This window comes from Colius striatus, chromosome 3 (genome assembly GCF_028858725.1).
Source record: "Colius striatus isolate bColStr4 chromosome 3, bColStr4.1.hap1, whole genome shotgun sequence".
In the NCBI taxonomy this organism is placed as follows: Eukaryota; Metazoa; Chordata; class Aves; order Coliiformes; family Coliidae; genus Colius; species Colius striatus.
In genome coordinates this window covers 41,443,097-41,461,692 of record NC_084761.1, presented here as the reverse complement: position 1 = coordinate 41,461,692, position 18,596 = coordinate 41,443,097, and the positions used below count along the sequence as shown (strand labels likewise).

The 18,596-nt window shown below is 42.8% G+C and overlaps 2 protein-coding genes across 13 annotated transcripts in view; one reads left to right on the top strand and one right to left on the bottom strand.

The window, feature by feature from the left end:
• CSGALNACT1 (chondroitin sulfate N-acetylgalactosaminyltransferase 1) overlaps window positions 1-9,761 on the top strand; it is a 52,907-nt gene extending 43,146 nt beyond the window's left edge. For 9 of the 10 annotated variants that reach the window (XM_061992204.1, XM_061992201.1, XM_061992202.1 and 6 more), the window contains 5 exons: window positions 83-184; window positions 1,003-1,181; window positions 1,596-1,690; window positions 4,744-4,825; window positions 5,185-9,443. In XM_061992204.1, coding sequence (XP_061848188.1) covers window positions 83-184; window positions 1,003-1,181; window positions 1,596-1,690; window positions 4,744-4,825; window positions 5,185-5,468 — 742 coding nt within the window. In that variant the 3' untranslated portion in view covers window positions 5,469-9,443. Of the gene's footprint in view, window positions 1-82; window positions 185-1,002; window positions 1,182-1,595; window positions 1,691-4,743; window positions 4,826-5,184 lie in introns of all 10 variants that reach the window. The other variant, XR_009818397.1, reaches the window with a different exon arrangement.
• Window positions 1-18,596, bottom strand: part of SH2D4A (SH2 domain containing 4A) — a 39,025-nt gene that overhangs the window by 10,844 nt on the left and 9,585 nt on the right. Inside the window, exons 4-11 of one of the 3 annotated variants that reach the window (XM_061992206.1) lie at window positions 18,233-18,392; window positions 17,558-17,714; window positions 15,516-15,581; window positions 14,970-15,102; window positions 13,583-13,799; window positions 13,059-13,189; window positions 12,177-12,397; window positions 5,137-10,679 (exon numbers count right to left, since the gene is read on the bottom strand). In XM_061992206.1, the coding sequence (XP_061848190.1) occupies window positions 10,587-10,679; window positions 12,177-12,397; window positions 13,059-13,189; window positions 13,583-13,799; window positions 14,970-15,102; window positions 15,516-15,581; window positions 17,558-17,714; window positions 18,233-18,392 (1,178 nt within the window). In that variant the 3' untranslated portion in view covers window positions 5,137-10,586. Of the gene's footprint in view, window positions 1-5,136; window positions 10,680-12,176; window positions 12,398-13,058; window positions 13,190-13,582; window positions 13,800-14,969; window positions 15,103-15,515; window positions 15,582-17,557; window positions 17,715-17,890; window positions 18,069-18,232; window positions 18,393-18,596 lie in introns of those variants that run through there. The other 2 variants (XM_061992205.1, XM_061992208.1) reach the window with 2 other exon arrangements.

The following is an 18,596-nucleotide window of genomic DNA, read 5'->3' as shown; positions in this document are numbered from 1 at the left end:
CAACCTGTCTCCCCCAGTGGGTGTAGGTTATGGAAGATAGCTAACTCCTGGGAAAAGTCACAAATCTGTGTCTGTTCTCTAGGGAAATGGGCATTCAGCAGGATGGGAGAATTCACCTCACTGTAGTTTACTTTGGAAAAGAACAAATGAATGAAGTCAAATCAATACTTGAAAACACCTCCAAGTAAGTACTGGGATATCTGGTGTGTGCTGTTCATACACAGTGATCTTACTGTGCATTGGAGACTAGATAGCTGTCCGAACTCTTAGCTGTGCCAAAAAGTTCATTGGAGAAAGTGATCCTATTTCCACTGTATCAGATACAGTGTTACCCCGACAGTCCCATTTCTGTGGTTTTGTGCTGTTGTTTTTTAAAACCACAAAGCAGACTTTACTGAATTTATGTCAGCACAGCCTTTTTTCTTTTCACACTGGTAACTACGTTAGAGTTTTGAAAGTGTTTTTAACCATTGGGACTGAAAGTTGACTTCCAAAGGCACCTGCAGACAATTTCAGTAGAGCTCAGAAACTAGATGCATTTGACCAGGTCCAGCCTATTGTGGTTGCTTGCATAGCTGGGTTTGTCGAGATCCTGTGGCAGTATAGCCTTTTATCATCTCCATATGGGAAGAAAATACCATAATACAGCCCCAGGTATTTTATATTTGCCTGCTAAAGATGTTTTTTTGTCCACCTATCAAAGCCTTGTTGGGACTTTTGTGAGGTCTGCCCAAAGCATGCCTGTGACAGGAATGCTAGAGTAGGAGTACACTACTCTGAATGTAGATATAATGGAAATCTCTTCAAAACTCAAAGAGCAAAGACTCAAAGACTCATGCGAACAGCATAGGCTTAGTCCGAAACAGTCTCTTCCCTCAAACTGCTCTCAGAACTGTGATGCTACAGATTTCTAGGTTAATAATTTCCTATTGTGTTCCTGCCCCTACTTGTATTAAGAGATGGAAGAACAAGGTAAATTGTTGAATATTTTCCCTCTCCTAGGTCAACCAACTTCAAGAACTTCACCTTCATCCAGTTGAATGAAGAATTTTCCAGGGGTAAAGGATTAGACGTTGGTGCTCGATTTTGGAAAGGAAGCAATGTTGTTCTCTTTTTTTGTGACGTGGACATATACTTCACAGCTGAATTCCTGAACTCCTGTAGATTGAACACACAGCCAGGTACTGCTACTCATGAAGGCCTTCTGTCTTTCAACAGATTTTTACCTGTTGTGTAACAGCCTTCACCAGAGTATTCTTGCCTTTGAGTTGGTCATGAAGCTGCTGTAAATCATTCTTGAAACTTAGAGAACTAATTAAGACGTGTAAAATTCCATTGCTGGTTGGCTTCTGAAAGTTTATAACACTCCTTCTCCTTCTGTGATTGAATTTCTTGCCTTCAGCACCCGTGCTTTCTAGAACATAATCTTTTTTGTTAATTATATCTTCACATTCACATCTTCATGCAAACAGCACAGGCTTAGTCCAAAACTTGTGTGACACTGACTTGATTTGGTATGGCCTGAACAGCACCTTATAGAAAAGATAAGTGTGTTTTATACAGCTTTGAAAAAAACAACCTGTTGTCATTTCCAGGGAAGAAGGTGTTTTATCCTGTTCTCTTCAGCCAATATAACCCCAGTATTATTTATGGCCACCATGATTCTATCCCATCTTTAGAACAGCAGCTGGTAAGTATATGCTTCTCTGAATACCTGCTTTCATTTGGACAGGTTTTTTTTAAAGGTGCTTGTGTACTTGTGTAGCCTTTCTCTATTCCTTGTGCACACTGACTACCACACAGAAATAATTAGCTACAGCAGTCACCTTACTGTGAGTTCTGTGGTTAAGTTTCACAAGGAAACTGCATACCACTTATTTTAACCCTTATTTGATGTTTTATACATGGAATCTAATAATATAAACTGTGTCTGCTTCTCTGACAGAAGGACTTCTCTAATTAGCGAACAATTCCTCCAGGATGTGCTGTCTTGAGGTGATGATCCCTGATCTTGCTCTCATTTCTTCCTTGCACTGAATAGTTTCTTTGCTTGCATCTTGAAGATCTGACATTTGTAAAAAGCATGGATATCCTTAGATGAGTCAGTGAAAACAGAGTTCCAGGGGCTGTCACAGCTATTCCCCCACTTACTTCAACACCTAGAGTGGCTTTTCCCATCCCACAGTTCATGATTAAACTGCCTGCAAGCAGACTGTGTGTTTCCAAAGTATATCACATTGTTTCAGAGTCAAATGACACGCTTGGAACTGTGCCTTCTGGCTTTAACCTGGCACTGATATAACACAGCATAACTCCATTGATGTATATCTTACCTGCTAATCTTTGCTGTGAGAACAAAGCATTATTTTTAAAAAACATTGCCATACAGCATGTGATCAAAACATGTAACTAAGCCCGGGTGAATCTCTTTGATGAGGAGGAAGCTCTTGTGAAGAAGAAGCAGAGCACCCAGATGAGAGGTTCACTTGAATGCCAATGGTAGAGCCATTGCTTGGCACCATGCTGTTGTACATTTTATTGTTCTGTGTTATTGCATTGTCTTGAAGCTAAAGGAGCGATAGAAGTGGTGGCTTTCTCTTTATGTACACATAAAGTGAGTCACAGTCCTCTGCCCTATAGTCCTGGCAAGTGGCTGAATTATCAAAGGGAAGCATAAGCCAGCTATGCAGCTGCGTTCAATTCCTCTGGGTCAGGCCTCAGCTGCCACAGCTGCCCCTCTTGCTTCCAGGCACTACGCTAATCAGGGCTCATCCTGTCTCAGTCTGGACACAGACTCCAGAGCATCCCAGCTTCTATTGTTCTATTGTAAGAATTAAGGGTATTGTGATCCCAGCAACAGATGAAAAAGATCACTAAGGGTCAGAGTCCAGTCTTCTGTCATCACTACCCTCACTTTTGTGCAATCCCTCAGGGAAAATGAAGAATGCCAGTTTGACAAGTCCACTAAAAATATTTTAAAATATTTTTTGATCTACTACTACCTGTGCTATCCAACAGGTATCCAGAGAGTCTTTTATTGAAGAGTCTGGAAAATCCTTTCCACTGTTTCCTTTCTCAGATGAAACGTTCTGATAAGACTGTGGAATTCACATTACCTCTTCTCTTTTTGATGGGAGCCCACCAGGGATCCTCAGGCTTGTAAACACTGTGCTTAGGAAATTAAATAGAGTTGAGGTCTCAAGGTAGCATAAGTTCCACAAAGTACATTGTTAGGATTGTGCAAGTATTTATAGCTAATATTTGAATCATAATATTTCATGTTTATATCAGAAAAGCTTCTTGATTCAAAGAACTGCTGACAATCTCATTTTTATGTAGATTTTTGTATTTTCAGCCCAGGCATGAGGCCAGACCTGTGCCATTAAAACAAGACAGTGTTAGCTCTCCGTCCTAAGACTTGTGCTACTGAGTGAAAAAAACAAGCCTTCAGAAATCTTTAAATTTTATTTGTGCAGCAGCCACTTGCACTAATGTGAAATACTAATGCTCAACCATGCAAGTAGCCTGCTGAAAGGGCATCATTATGGAGATTTCTTGTTATAATGCAGACCTGACAGATACTATCTTGTTTCCTTTTAATTGGCTTCTGCTGTGGTTTGTTTTTTCAAGGAAAGGAGAAATGGGATAAGAAAGAGATAGCAACCTGAGCACTAAAATGTTAAACAGCCAATGAAGTGACAAGGGTTAAGAATAAGAAAAGGCAGACATGAAATCAGGAGAGACTATTTTGGAAGAGGATATTTTGGTAAAAGAAACACTAGGATTTGTAAATCCTGAAATGGAAATTCTGTCTCCCCATCCTCTGTAACTTTGTTGCAAATGAAGCCAAAATTTTCAAAAATAGCTGCTAAGCAGTGGGTTTGTAGCCAGACCTTCAAGAGTGTGAAGTACTGCTGACTTGCTTAGAGGGTTTTTTTACCTGTCACAGCCCTTTGAAACTCTGGGATGTCCCATCAGGTTGTGTCAGATCACTCACACACATGAATTATGACCTTAGGGAGCTATACTTGAATATCTCCTTCTGAAAATTATAGTCCTGATTTCTCATGGGTTTTCTACCTGTAATACATAATGTTTTCACGGTCCATCTCAATAATGTAGACTGACCATTAATTGTTACAAAGGCTTTTACGGAATATATACCTACTACCTGACATTTCTGGACTTCAATTTTAGCTGGATTTAGCAGTTCTGTAATGGAAAACTATTCTCACCACTTCCCTACTTCTTGTCAAAATTGAGGTAATCAAAAAGCTGTGAGTTGACCAGATTACAACCACTATTTTCTTCCAGGGCTCGTGTGATCCCCAATCCAGATATCACCATCTGCTCTACAACAATGTGGTTCTCTGGCTTAGCAGTATATTTTTTTGTTGGACTTCAATCCTGCAGAAACTAACAATTTTGTAGCATGTTTTGCCTGCAAAGAATCAGTTTTGAGAGTGATCTGGCATCGCTCCACTTAGAGCATCAGAAGTAGAGCAATATCTGATCATTCTGGATCAGGGGATTTATTCATGATAGCTAATGACATGTCTGGTTTTGAGGGGCAGAAACATACAATGCATATCTAGAAACACTGGTTCAGGATCAGCCATTTATTTACAGGAGAAAGAATAAAAAGGCAGTTGCTCCTATTTCTGACCACACTCAGGGGCTACACTGCTGCTGTCATTGCAAACATATCTGCTCCCGTGTAAACTGTCCTTTCCCTCCATGCAGATTATTAAAAAAGAAACTGGATTTTGGAGAGACTTTGGTTTTGGGATGACTTGCCAGTACCGGTCTGATTTTATCAACATAGGTAAGAACCAATACATTTCCAATATGTCTGCCTTTTTACTGAAACATAGAAAATTGTGATCAGCTTCCCTTTCCTTGGCCAGCGTGTCTATGCCTCTAACTTGCAGCAGCGCTCTGGGTAGATGTTCAGCCCTTTCCTTGGTATCATAGAAGTTACCAGAATCTGCTGCTCAGTACAAACAAAGCAATTTTGTTTGATAGTGAAAGATTTGAAGCTAAGAAATTTGGACACTTTGATGTTGGCAGAAAGTGTGGCTCTTAAAGGCCTGACTGGAGCAAGAGAACAACTGTAATGCAATTCATAGCATTGAGTTTGCTAGTATGTATCTCTAGTTTTATTTTGGATTTTGTTTGTGTCAGGTGGCTTTGATCTGGACATTAAAGGCTGGGGTGGTGAAGATGTACATCTGTACCGCAAATACCTTCACAGCAACCTCATCGTGATCCGCACACCTGTCAGAGGGCTCTTCCACCTGTGGCACGAAAAGCAATGTCTGGATGAGCTGACCCCAGAGCAGTACAAAATGTGCATGCAGTCCAAGGCCATGAACGAGGCTTCTCATGGCCAGCTTGGGATGCTTGTTTTCAAGCAAGAGATTGAGACACACCTCCACAGGCAGAAACTGAACAGTAAGAAGACATGAAGCCAGAAAGGGAGACAGCCTCTGAATTGGACCATAGGGTGAATTGGACCAAGAGTTGACAACAAGAAGAGAGCGGATGAGATTGAAAGAGGATGGAGCTTCCAGCAGACTGGCAGCAAAAGAAGATGAAGGAGGGTGCTTGTCCTCCCTCCTGTTTTTTTCTTAATAGAGCTTTTAAGTACTCCATTAGTTTGGCTGTTCAACACTTGCTCTGAGGGAGACTTGAACACCTGATGAGATTCAAGATCAAGTGATTGGTGCAGTATTCACAACAAATGGATGTACTCTTCCATTTAAATGTTTGTAAGACATGTACAGTTATTTAAAGGACTGACCAATCCTTTAAAGGTAGGCCAATAATAATGAGTTACTTTCTACATCTAATCTGGCATATCTAAAGAGAGCTATTTTTAATAAGTACAGAGCTCCTGCTCTGAGAAGGACATCTGATTGTTAACAACAGTTAAAGTGGAGTAACCAAAAATCTTTTTCCCTTCAGAGGCTGGGGAAGGCACTAACAGAATATACACAGTTCATTTAGAGACAAGAGGCATCTCAGAAAGTGCTTTCTAAAATTCAGAAAGAGAAAGCCCCACCAGTCAAGGGTGATGTTTCAAAAATGCTGGAGGGTAGTGTTTGTTCTCTTCTGTGGATAGTGAGCCAAAAACAATGAGCCATGTCTGTATCTCATGAATCAGATTATATATTTCTGCTTTACAATACTGTAAGTATCTCAAGATGTATTTTAAAATGAAGTTGATTTTCCTTGGGAATTATTTTGTTATACTTCAGGTTTTCTACTTCTGGCCTCACTAGGGAACAGTACAAACTTCCAACACTCGGAAACTGCTCTGCAGTTCTGTGTTTCCTATGGATGGGAGGTGGTTTCAGATAAGTGATTTTTTTCTGCATAATCTGGGTGCTGGAAGGCAGAAGTTTTATGATGCTGAAGACGTGTGAATACACATCAACTTGCAATACTGATTTAGGAGGAAGCTTTAAACTCTGAATGTCAGATGCCAATATCGATGAACATTTTCTGACTTTATACCAAAGTATTCCATTTAAACCAAATACAGAATCTTTCCCAGGGTATATCAAGCTTTTTGTAATTAACAAAATAAATTTTTTTAGTACATTACTGGACCCTGCAAATTCTCTTATGATAATTATAGGTGCATCCTAAAAATTAGTCTCTTCCTTAATAGAATTTTTTTCAATTGCCTGCAACTGCTGAAAGCATGAGTTACTGCTTTTATAAAGCATTTTCTTTTAATGCTGACTGCTGTTTATCATTTTTATATATACTAGCCAGGACAAAATTCATGGGCTTGGAAATCCCATTTGCTTACCTAAATGCTGTTTCTCTGAGCACTCTCTTTTTTCTATAGTCAGATTAATTCAAGGCAGTCTGAAATGAGGTTCTAATTTGATTTTTGGCTTGTAAAAGCTGGGGGAAGAAGTATGCAAGAAAGCACTGACAATGAATAAAATGTCATTTGCCATGCCACTGTGCAGTAAGAAGAAAGCTTAGGAACCTCTTGTGAAAGCATTGCATGCAGAATCTGCAGACAGAGACCACACTACTGGCCATGCTACTGTAAGTACCTTTTCCCTTGACATATATTAAACATGTGCTTGTCTTTTGTTGGATGAAAATGATCTGCATGGCATTTGCCTTGCAAATCATCAAATGTCCAGAAGCACTGCAAAAGTACAAAAAGAATGGAAACTGCATGCTTTAAAATCCCAGCCCCCAAATACATCACTTACCACCAGCAATAACTCAAGTAGGTTGTTCTAAGAACTTTTTTGTTGTCAGAATACAAGATAAAGTGCTTCTAAGGAGCTTTGTTTTGATGGAGTAACTTTACAAATACGATGCAGTAGAAGGAGACAGTCATGACCTATTGAATGCATATGAGAGCTATACGAACTGAGCTGCACCAGGGTGATAGTTGTTCCTACAGTCTCACTTAACCTGAATTTGAAACTGGTTAATGTATGTTATGAAGTCTCATAATCATAACCTGCCTCAAACCTAGCCTTAACCATTTCCATGATTTTTTCTTATTATCTCCCCTTAGGTTTCCCTAAGCCCTCAGCAACTTAATGTAACTAGGTTGGCTACACTTGTAGAGCAGGGCTAGACCAGATGATCTCCAGAGGTCCCTTCAAACCTATATTAATCTCTAATTCTAAGCACTGGGCACTTGTAAATTCAACACTTTGTTACTTTGGGTACTTTAGCAAGCATGTTATCCAGCCCCTGTCCAAGTTTCACAAGGTATGTTTATAAATAGCACCTTCCTGATTGCCTTGCACATCCTTTTCCTCTTGCCAGGCATAATACTGTCTGTGCAGTTCCTGTTCCTTGGCTACAGAAGCCAGTTTGGCAAGAGGTAAGATTAAATCAATGCTGGAGAGAGCCAGCCTGAGGCTAGCTCAGTGGTGCACAGGAGCATCTAATCACAGCAGGTAGGGACTGTGCTGATATGAGAGAGGAAGAACAACATGACAAAGAGAAGCTGCTGTTAGCTGTGTTTATATGAGCCAAATGAAGCTCTAACAGGTCTTCCAGATCAGTTAGAAAAAAGATGAAATATGAACACAGCAGCCAAGAAAGCCATAGCTTTTGCTAGGCAGCTCTCTATCTTCCTTGTCCCAGAAACTGTGTGTGATCTTTCTCAGAATGGCAACTGGCTGGATATTAGTTGGGGAGGGAATAGAGATCACCCTGTGTAGGTTGGGGAGACCATGTAGGGACTCCTTGCTTTAATTTTTGATGAGTGTTGCATGCTCTAGCTAAAGACATAGAGGCATTGGGGCAAAACACATTGCTGTATCCTTCTGTGTGACATGACCTTTCCCGCAGGCAACTTTCAAATTACATTTGTAATCCTTGCACAGCATCCCTTGATGAAAGAAAAATTGTGCACAGATTATACAAGCCAGCACCCTTGATTCCTGACCACTGTGAGTCATCTTTGCTCCATGCTTTCAGAATTCAAAGCAATAGCAGAGCCAGTCTTGAGGGCATCTGTTCTGGCAAGTGTGCTGCCTTTGCAGTCAGTGCAGTTGCAAAGTGTAGCTAGAAAACTTCAGGTTTCTTCCCTCACAGCATACAAGTGAAGCTGGGAGTCTTTAAAAAAACTTTGGCATGATTCTTAAATGGGGGACAGTTATAAACACTGATAGTGGCTTTCCCTGAGCCCTATGGAGCCAACATTTGCAACCAGGTGGTTGTAATGTAAAGTTATGTGAAGGTAACAATTCACTGGTCAGCAGGTCAAGCCCAGAGTAGTTCCACTGTAGATCTTAGAGATAAAATTGATCATGTCCTGCTGGGTCAATGACAGATCAGCCTGCACCTCATTTATGCAAGTTAACACCCTGTCTTTCAAACTGCCTTTTTCAAGGAGACTCTGTCCCCTGTTTTCACCAGCCCATAGATACACAAAACACTTCATGATTTGTCTCCAGCAGGACTACAAGCTATGGCATGTTCTTCACATGAGAACAGATGCTAACTTTTCTCTAGGAGCTCTGAATGACCTTTCATTTTGGCCATATTTTTGAGAAGAAACTGTTAATGAAGAGAGAAGAAGGGATTTTATTTTTCCCCTACAAATATCTAGCACCACCTCTCATGACCAATGCAGATTACGTTGATTATGCAGAGTATGTTGATTATGCAGATTATGTCCCTCTGACATTTGGGATACAGTGCTCAAGAAGCAGCTCGAGTCATCTGCCTTGCCAGTGTTGTTACTTTCAGAATCTCACTTTACATGAAGCAAGTTAAACCTTCTGTAACTGGAGTGCAGTTATCCTCTTTCTTTGTATGGAAACTACCTATCAGCATAGCTGTACACTTTAAGACCAAAAGATTACAACTATTTCTTTTCATCTATTCTGCAGAGCCAAGATCAGTGTAAGGCTGAAGTTTTTGACTGCTTCCTCAAGTTAAGCAGAGTAGCCCTAGTCCAAGGGAAAGAAGGGAACAGGTGAACAGCTGAAACAAGGTTGCTCACCGTTTGAGGATTGCATCTCTAAAAAGTGACAGCAGGGTTGCACCTCAAGCCTCAGCTGCACAGCTTGTCAGGTGCAGCAACGTGAGGGAAGCTGGGTGAGTTTTAATTTGCTATAGGATTCTGTCTAGCCTCTTCTCCAATGTGCTGAATTATGTGTTTAAAAGAGCAGTGTAACAGATACAAAGAGAGACCATTCTGTTGAAAGAACAAGCTCTGTGTTAAAGTTTACACCAGATGCATCTCAATAGTCTGGACACAACGTGCAATAAATAACTGCTTTTTGGAAAACAGCATTCTTTACTGGCAAATAGTCTTCTGTAAACTGTACTAATACTGATACAAGCATTACTCCTTACATTTTTTAGTTTCTGCGCATGTGGTAGTCTTTCATACAAATTCCTTTGCCCCTGTTAAAAGGTTGATCCCTCTCTATGCAGAAAGGCCAATGTGGGCTTTAAACATAGGTTAAAAGAGTGAAGACCTATATTCAGAGGCTAAAGCAGTTTAAAAAATGCATTTTTGATGAAGACCTCTCTTCACAGAGAACACTTTTCACTGAAAGGCACCATGGGTTTGCTTGGGTGTTTGGCTTGGATGTCCTTGATTCCAAGGGCACAGCATTTTACAGGAATAAGCTTCACATTATGCAAATCACTATTTCAAGACCAATTCACCTCCCCAAGTTGTTTTGTGCCTCCAGGAAGATATATTCTCATTCAATTGAAGACACTAATCAATTTCCCAGATGACACACAACCTTGTATTCAAGAACAAAAGGCAGCTCAGCACAGAAGTCCCCCAGGAAATCTGCAAAAAACCACTGAAAGTGGCAGTATCTCCCAGATCAACTGATTATGTCATCACCTCATTCACTTCACTGTGTGGGATACATCCAGGTGCTTTGCAGTTGCTGGGCCAGTGCATCCTTTTACTCAGTTGACAGTATTTCTCTTCCCACTGCTTTGTTGTGAGTGATATAAAATAGAGGCACTTATGGCAACTGTTTCAGGTAAATGTGAGCAGCTCCAGTTCAAAGTTCAGTCTGTAAATACAAGCATGGGGCTGCACAGTGAAACCTGGAGGTTCACTCAAAGAGAGAGATGTAATCTGGTTCTTGGTCCTCTTGGCCACATGGGTAAAGCAACAGCTCCTTCCCCAAGGAAGTGATTGGTTCGTTCTGTTGATATAAGATAGGATTAAACATCACCTTTCAAACAAACCCTCCCTATCACAACATCACAGGGTAGACAGCAGTCTCTCTGCCTTTGTTACTCTGTAGCCTTGTTCATCTCACTGTGTGACAGAGCTCCCTGCATGCCCCAGGGAACTTGGGGAAGGCCCTACACCGCTGACTGTCTTCACAAAACAATGGCTGTGCTCCATGCAGTAACCCAGTGACAACAGATCTAGGAAAGGGCTGTACTTGTCCAGTGGGCAGCTGCAGCTTCTATGGCACGCCCTGCCTAGGAGTGCTGGATCCAGGTCTGTGCAGCATGTGGGTAAGCAGGACCAGGGGCTGTGTACTGTGCTCCCGGCTGTATTTGTGGGAGGGTTGACGGTGGATACTGAAGCCGGCATATGCCCCCTGCCCAGGCAAGCTGTGTAGCAAGGGAATTTCCTGACAGCACAGTCTCTGCTTCCCATCTCATTCTCCACCCTAGCATCAGATATCTTTGTGGTCACCTGGTGGGTGGCTGATGAGCAGAACCCACTAGAGCACTTCAGCAGAGTGGGTTCATCCTGCCCATGTCTGCTGTTGTGCAGGGGTCTGACGGGTTCTTTGCACACTGTGGGTATGGCTGTCTCTTTTATATAGATATGCACTGACAGGCTTTAAGTCCTCTGTCTCTGGTACCAATAGCCATGTAGCTCCTGGTTTCAATATTTTCAGCCTGAACTGTGAAACCCATGCAAGATGCAAATTCAGGCAGCCCAGGTACAACTCCACATAGCAAAAGAACACTGGTATTTTCCTCATGTCTAATTTTGTTTAGTCATTTCACTGTTGGACTAGGCACTTATTTAAAAGAAACATGGATCTTAAATGAACTTTTAGTAAAAATTATTGTCCTGTCCCTGGGCAGATCTTACAGTAAAGGAATCATCAATCCATCTGGCCCTCCTTGAAACCCAAATAACTGCAGTCAGTGCCCATAAATGCTGCTGTTACTGTTGCAAGAACCTGCGAACCTTCTTCTCCTCTATTTTTAATCTTTGCCTAGTGTCACACCTTGTCTGCTTTGAGATTATAAAGATACCGTGTCCTATTTTGTGCTGAAGCTAGAGGCAAGCAGGATTTTCTGCTTACCCAACCTGCCAGGACCTCCCAACCACAGAGAGAATCAAAGAAAAAAAAAAATCTCTCCTCTTGTCAGCATTTCTACTAAATAGTGTGTAAGTAACTTCAGCCCTGAATGCAAGATGTTCTGCACACTTGGGCAGTGAGGCCTAAGATGTTTGAGACAAGTTAGGTCACCTGCGATGTACCCATCAGGCTGGTATGCCCTTCTGAAGCAGCACACAGGATACCCAACAGCAGCTAAAATGGGTCTAGACACCTAATTTAAAACAACTGAATCTATTTTTCGTCATCTTAAAGTGCCCTGAGGCATTTAAACAAACAGTTAATAAATGCATTAACTATGCATTGAATAATGAATGCATAGATGTTCACCTTATGATAGTCTACAAGGTCAGCCAGCGTTGAGTGTTGCAGCTGGTCCACTCCAAGGAAGCTGTAGGAATCACTGGAGGCATCAATGAGGAAGTGTTTACATCCTTCCACGGATCGATAGGAGAGCACGTAGCCTTTGATTTTCTCACTGACCCGGACCAGAAAATTCCCTGGTACTGTTTTATTCAGAAGCTCCTCTGCTTTCTTAGAGGTTAGGATACCTGTTCAAAACCAAACCAGGAAACGGAAGGGAGACAAGAGTTTATGCAGGACTGGGTGGAGCGGTACTCTGTTTTACTGCTCTAAAACTGGTCCATGGCACTTCCATCCCTATGAGAGAGAATGGCATTGCAGTGTATTGTATGTTAATTCCAGTATGGCAGGGCTGTGCAGGCAGTGATCACAGGTCCTGTTAGAAAGCCATGCAAGCAGCAAAAGCCCAGTAACAAGAAGATTGTGCTTTCTTTGCTGCAGTCTCATATCGAAGAGGTGCCAGAGCAAGGGAGGTGGATGGGATCATGATGACCCATTAGAAAAGAGACAGAAAGGAGGTGGGTGATGAACGTGCATGGAGGGAGAAAGACCTCAGGCCAAAGATGAGTGAGGCAAAGAGTGCCCAAATCCCCAAACAGTTACCAGGGTGACCGTGCATCCAGTGCATGGAGGCAAGGGTGGCACACAGGTACAGGGTGTTTTGAAGTTCTGACCTCTGTTCTAACACTTCAGATTTGCCATTTGTCATAACGTGAAAGGAATTCACAGATATTTAAAATGGAAGATCTAACCATCTTCAAAAAGCTCCTGGGTCCAGCCTGTGGCAGCAGCCATGTTAGCAGAAACGCCTCAAAATGTTGAGTTGGGGCAGAAAAACCCAGGACTCACCATGGAACCAAGGTGCTATCGTGTCCATGCTTTTCTGATAGCCAGCTCGGAGAGGAAATTGCTCCTGTTTGAACCACTTGATGATGCTTTCTTCAGTGGAGTTGGAGATTGTCCTCTGGATTCCCTCTTTCCTGTAAGAAAAGATTGTGGTTTGTGCATTAAGTTCAAACAACAGCTTTTGAGTGCTTGGCAGGACTTTATCCAGGGTATTAGGAACAGCCCTAAACAGAAGGCTTACACTAGCGCAGCTGTCAGCCATGGCTTTTCAGTGAACACCTAGCGTAGAGGATAAGAGCACTAAGGGTTAGGAATGCCGTACAAAATCAACCTGTTACCCTCCAAGGGTGAACAAATAAGACTTATCACACCCTAGGCTGGAATATAGCCTAGGCTCTGTGATTTTCCCTGTGGGGTGTCTGCTCCACAGGAGGAGGAGAGCTAACCACTACTACCTCAATCATCCCATGCTAGAGTAGAAGAACCGAATCCCTTCTCCCCTCTACAGTGCCCAGAGGTTTCCTTACCTAGTGGATCTTCCGTTTGCCATGGCAGCAGGCAGAAGCTTGGGTTTGGGAGGGAGAGGCGGATACTGGAGCGGCCGCCGGTCTCCTGCTGCGGCACCCTTGGAAATATCTGCCTGCTTCCCTCGGCGGATGCCCTGCAGCGAAAGCCTCCTGTAGTCATCCCTGGCTTGCCGTGCGAGAGAGCGCCGCTTCTCATCTGCTGCCTTGGACTTCCGCACTGGAACAAAAAAGGAGTCCTACAGGAGCAAACAAGCTTGCTGCCCTTTGGCCATCTTCCTGCTGCTTGATGAAGTGGAAGAATGACTCATTTCACAAAGTGAAAGATGCACTCAGGTGTGAGACCATTTGCCACACATCTCCCACTGCTTTTGGGTGTCTGATACTTAATAGAGTCTACTTTTTATTCCTTCAAGAACATAAAAGTCTGGGATCTTACTGGGCACAAGCTCAGTTTTGTACTTAAAGACTACTTGGTTTTGTTTTGGATGCTGACCTCCAAAACAGACATAGATTTCTGTAGTGCATTTCACATGAGCCAGCAATGGAGGAGGGAGTAGGAAATAAAAGCTGCTGAAATGACCTTAGGTCAGTCCTTTGAAGGATTTTAAAATGCTGAGCATTTTTTGAGGGTGGGAAGGAGTTTTGCTGTTACAGAAAGTAGAGAACTTGGTCATTTTCTGGTTTGTTTTTTTTTCTTCTGTAAAACTGCCTTGCTTTCTAGGTCCAGCTGACCCTTGAGTCTGTAAGAGTAACCAGCTCTCCAGTTGGTCTAAGTTCTCTCCTTGCTTTTGTAATCAATTTCAGGTGTTTTTTATTTTTATCAGTAACAAAAATAAAGTCCTTGTTGTGAAGCAGAAACAACTGATTGTACAGCATTGCCATCTACTGAGCAGCAGGAGAGGAACTTGAGAAAACAAAAAAAGTGCCAGGTTTTCACTCAGGAAGTATTTGGCAGCAGTGATGGATGCTATTGCATCTCATGCTGTTTGCCATTTGCCTTCCTATCATTGGTATTCATTACATCAGACAGTGCAGCCAGGCTCTGCTTAGGTGGAATTGTGCTTGGATGACTGAGAAGCCCTTTATAGTTAGTCCCTGTCACCCAGTGTCCTTGTCCCCAAGAGCACTGTTACTGCAAAGTCCTACAAAAGGCCAGCTCCTAGTTTAAAGTTAATTATCCTGGCTATATTCATGAGGTTCCTATTTGTTGCTTATTTTAATATATTATCTGGAGGGAAAAAAAATCTATTTCTCTGTCCAACTTTAGTCTCAGCGATGAGTGGACCCAGAAATATTTCTGCTAATGCATTGCTATGTTTCTTGGCAGTACAGACCCCACAGAGCCCTGAGATTAGCCGCATAAGAAAAGGTTAGCCTAAGATCTTACAGGATTCCTGCCATTCAGGCTCATTCTCATCCAATTTCTGTAGTGTCTTCTGGCTCTCCGAGCTGGGGTGGTTCTCTGGTACTGTCTCCTGGGGAGCTATGGTCTCTTCTGAAGTTCTCTGTGCTTCCTTTGTCTATGAAAGGAACAGTATATTCAGCTTTGTGCCAGGGTAGTTTTAACTCTGCTTTTTAGCTAGCCTTGAAATACCGGGAACTCTATTCTTTATTGTGAATTCCTCCAATTTCAACAACATATAGAACCTCTGTCTTTAATACATGTGACAACAGAAGAAGCAAGAGAAAAGTCTACCAGAAATCATCAGGAGTATCTATCTCCCTGTGCTGCTTCCCAGCCTGCTGGCCTAGCCTGCTTTTTATCATCTCCAAATAGTCACCCTGCACATAAGGAGCATGGCAAAGCTGGTAAGCACTGGTCCAGGAGGTAAGCATATTCTCAGGTCAAATGAGGCTCTGAGGCTGACTGGGACTCTAGGATAAAGTCTAGGCACAATCCAGTGTTTTAGGAACACTCTAGGTTGCCGCTTACCTGTTGAAAGCCATGCTTCCTCATGTGGCAGTCTGCCAGCATCTGGTGAACATCTCTGGTTTCCCTCTGGGAGGACGAAAAGAGAGGTGAGGAGTAAATGCATTGCTAGGATCACTGGATCTTTTTTGGAGCAACAGGTGTTTAATGCAGAAGCAGTGATGTGACATTTATGTTACGCTTTTGCCAGCCTTTTCTGACAAACATTGCCTTTTTTGGTCATGTTAGGCCTAATATGCCACAGGAGGAGAACTCAGGGGTATCACGATTATCCTGAGCATGCCTAGATTTGCTAAGCAATGCTCTCAAGTGCTCCCAGGGAGACAGTCCCTTCCCTCCCTCTAAATCAAACCCTAGCAGAACCTGCCTGTGCTTGTTGGCTGCTGTGGCTGGGTAGCTGCAAATCCCTGCTCTTCAAACTGACCCGACTAACTGTATATCTTGTATTTGCTCTTCCTTGCAAACCAGTCTAGCTACCCTGGCAGCAGTCCTTAACCGAGACCTGCCTTTGAAGATAGACAGTTAGACTCATCTTTGAGCAAATACCCGCTTGCCTCACTGTTGAACCCAGGCTGCCTCCCACATCATGGTCAGGAATGAGTTAACTGTGCTACTCTACGTACCAAGGACACATTTTACTTTATCTCCATCACCTATTTGGCTAATATTTAATAGGTCCATAGCCTTCCAAATTCCCTTGTCTTTACAGGAAACTAGGAACTTCAAATGTGTGTGAGGCAGCTTGTTTTCTTAGCTCAGCTCCCCAACCCCTGCAACAGACAAAGCACAATGCCTGGTTCCCTCAGGTTAAATGGGAAAAAGCACTCAGAAAAAGCACTTTAATAACCTAGAAAATGCCACAGAGGTCTGGACCTCTCTTTCTCATAGCAAAAGCCCCAAAAGCCAAGTGAAATATATGATCTGTTTCCCCGGGGCAAGACTTTAAAATGGATTTAGATTTTTCTGATGGTGGCAGTACTTTTGGTTTGGGGGTTTCTTTGCCTTTTTGTTTGTTTGTTTTGTTAGCTGTGACTAATAGCTTCCTTTCAAAATAATAAAAAAAAAAATCTCCAACATAGTTGCTCAACTTCAGCAAACAGTGCTAAGAAAACCTCCATGTGACTCAGAGATAGAGACAGCCACTCCAAATTCCCTTCAGTATTTTGGTAGCAGTGGGAAAGGCACTTTGCCAAAACCCAACCTTCAGTTATCATGCTTTTTATACTGAAATTCGGAGTGGCTATATAATAAAAGAATACGTGCTCCTACAAGTTAGCAGCAAAAGGCTGAATGAAAACTCTGCTGAATGAGATTGGACCGCTCCCACTAAATTGACAGGTGTTCTGTTCCTTCTGTTCAGCTTTGGTTGCAGGGACAGTTAATTTAGTTTATCTTTTTCTCAGTTTTGTGTAAACAGATTTTTGTAGACAGTCAAAAAGGCTCTTTTTTTATTGCTAGAGAGAAATATTTCTGTAATGAAACACCACAGCAAGGCAGACATTGTAGTTCCTGTGTTTAGAGCTGATCTGTGCTGTCAAGGTTGTAAGCTTGATATCTGGTTTAGATAATGAAAGAAAGCACCCAAGAACCTAAAATATGCATATCAGAGGATGCTGGTAAAATTATCTTCATCTGTTCTTTTATACAGGTAGATGATTTGACTGAGGGGTGTGGCTTTGCATGTAGAGATTCTGGGATACCCTCCCTGGTCTTGCCCAAAAAGCCACCTAAACCAGGCACAGAGCAGGAAGGAAAGTACTGCCACCTTTGTTTTACCCAAGGAGAACAGAAGCAAAGAAATCCGGAGTAATGTATTTGTTAGTACAGAGCAGTTGTACCCCAGTTGAGAACAGCACTCAGACCTCCCGAGTCCTAAGGAAGGATATAACAGCATGACTTCTTCTCCAACCACAGAAGAAAAGTCTTAACAGTCAGACAACTTTTTTATCTCCTTCAAATTTCTATTTATGGTGACCAGGATTTGCAGCCCTTTCTAGATCTCAAAGAACGTTTCTGATAGTTAAGGGGAAAAGGGGGAAAACTACCTTTGTGAGCTTCTGGCTTTTCCCTGTTGTAGCAGCAGCAGTTTTTCTTCCATCTTCCTTCTTCTCCACGGTACTTTTTTTATTCCCATGAAGATCTGTCTCACCCAGGACTCCTTGTTGTGGATGTAGCGACTGAGTACCAGGAGAGTCAGTCTCTCTGAAATGCAAGAGAGAAAGGACTCAGGAACCAGAAGGAGTTACTTTCTGCTCTCTGAGCACCTTGTGAAGAAGCTGCACATGAGCAGAGAGATGCTGTGATGAAGTGATGAGAGTGCAGGCAGCTATCTCATATCTCAAAATCATGTAGGTGGAATTATTACGTTAATGACTCACGGTGAGTAACTGTCATTCCGCTGTACACAGGCATCCGTCGGTGAATCAGTGCTATCCAAGCTCATCACCTGCTGCCATCACAGAGTTAGCATTTCCTGTGGGCTGCAGAGGGTGCCATGTGGGAGCCATGCCCCAGGAGGCTCAATGAGCCAGAGTGAGCCCTGGGCTGGAGCTGGTCTCTGCCAGTGCTATGTGCACTCACAGAAAGCAAGCCTTTTGCTGCAAATTGAGTGTGATAGTGGTAACCACAGCCCCTGCAGAAATGACTTCAGCCTCTGGGTCCCCAGAAATGCCTTCCCTTCTGTGTTTGCCCACCAAGCCCTCTGGCTGAAGGGTGCTTACCTGCCCTCCTTGCCTTGCTCTCCCACTAACTGCTTCGCCCTCTGTGCCTGGATCTCTTCACAGATGGCTGCGTATGATTTATCCGAAGGATGCTCGCCCATCACCCAGACCCAGACATCGTTGTCAGCTCCGAGCTTCCACGTCACTGACTTCCTGTTGGCTGGAAAAGGAGCAGCAAACACCTTTGGGAAACACCATTCACCTGGCACTTCCATGCAGTGCCTGTGTCCCACTGGCTGGGCCCTCCTGGCTGCTGCCCCTGGCAGAACCTCCCTGAAAGCAGCTGTGTGTCAGGACAGCTCAGACGGGACACAGCACACACCTGCCTTTTCATTTCATAGTACTGAGGCCAGGTCAGTGGAGG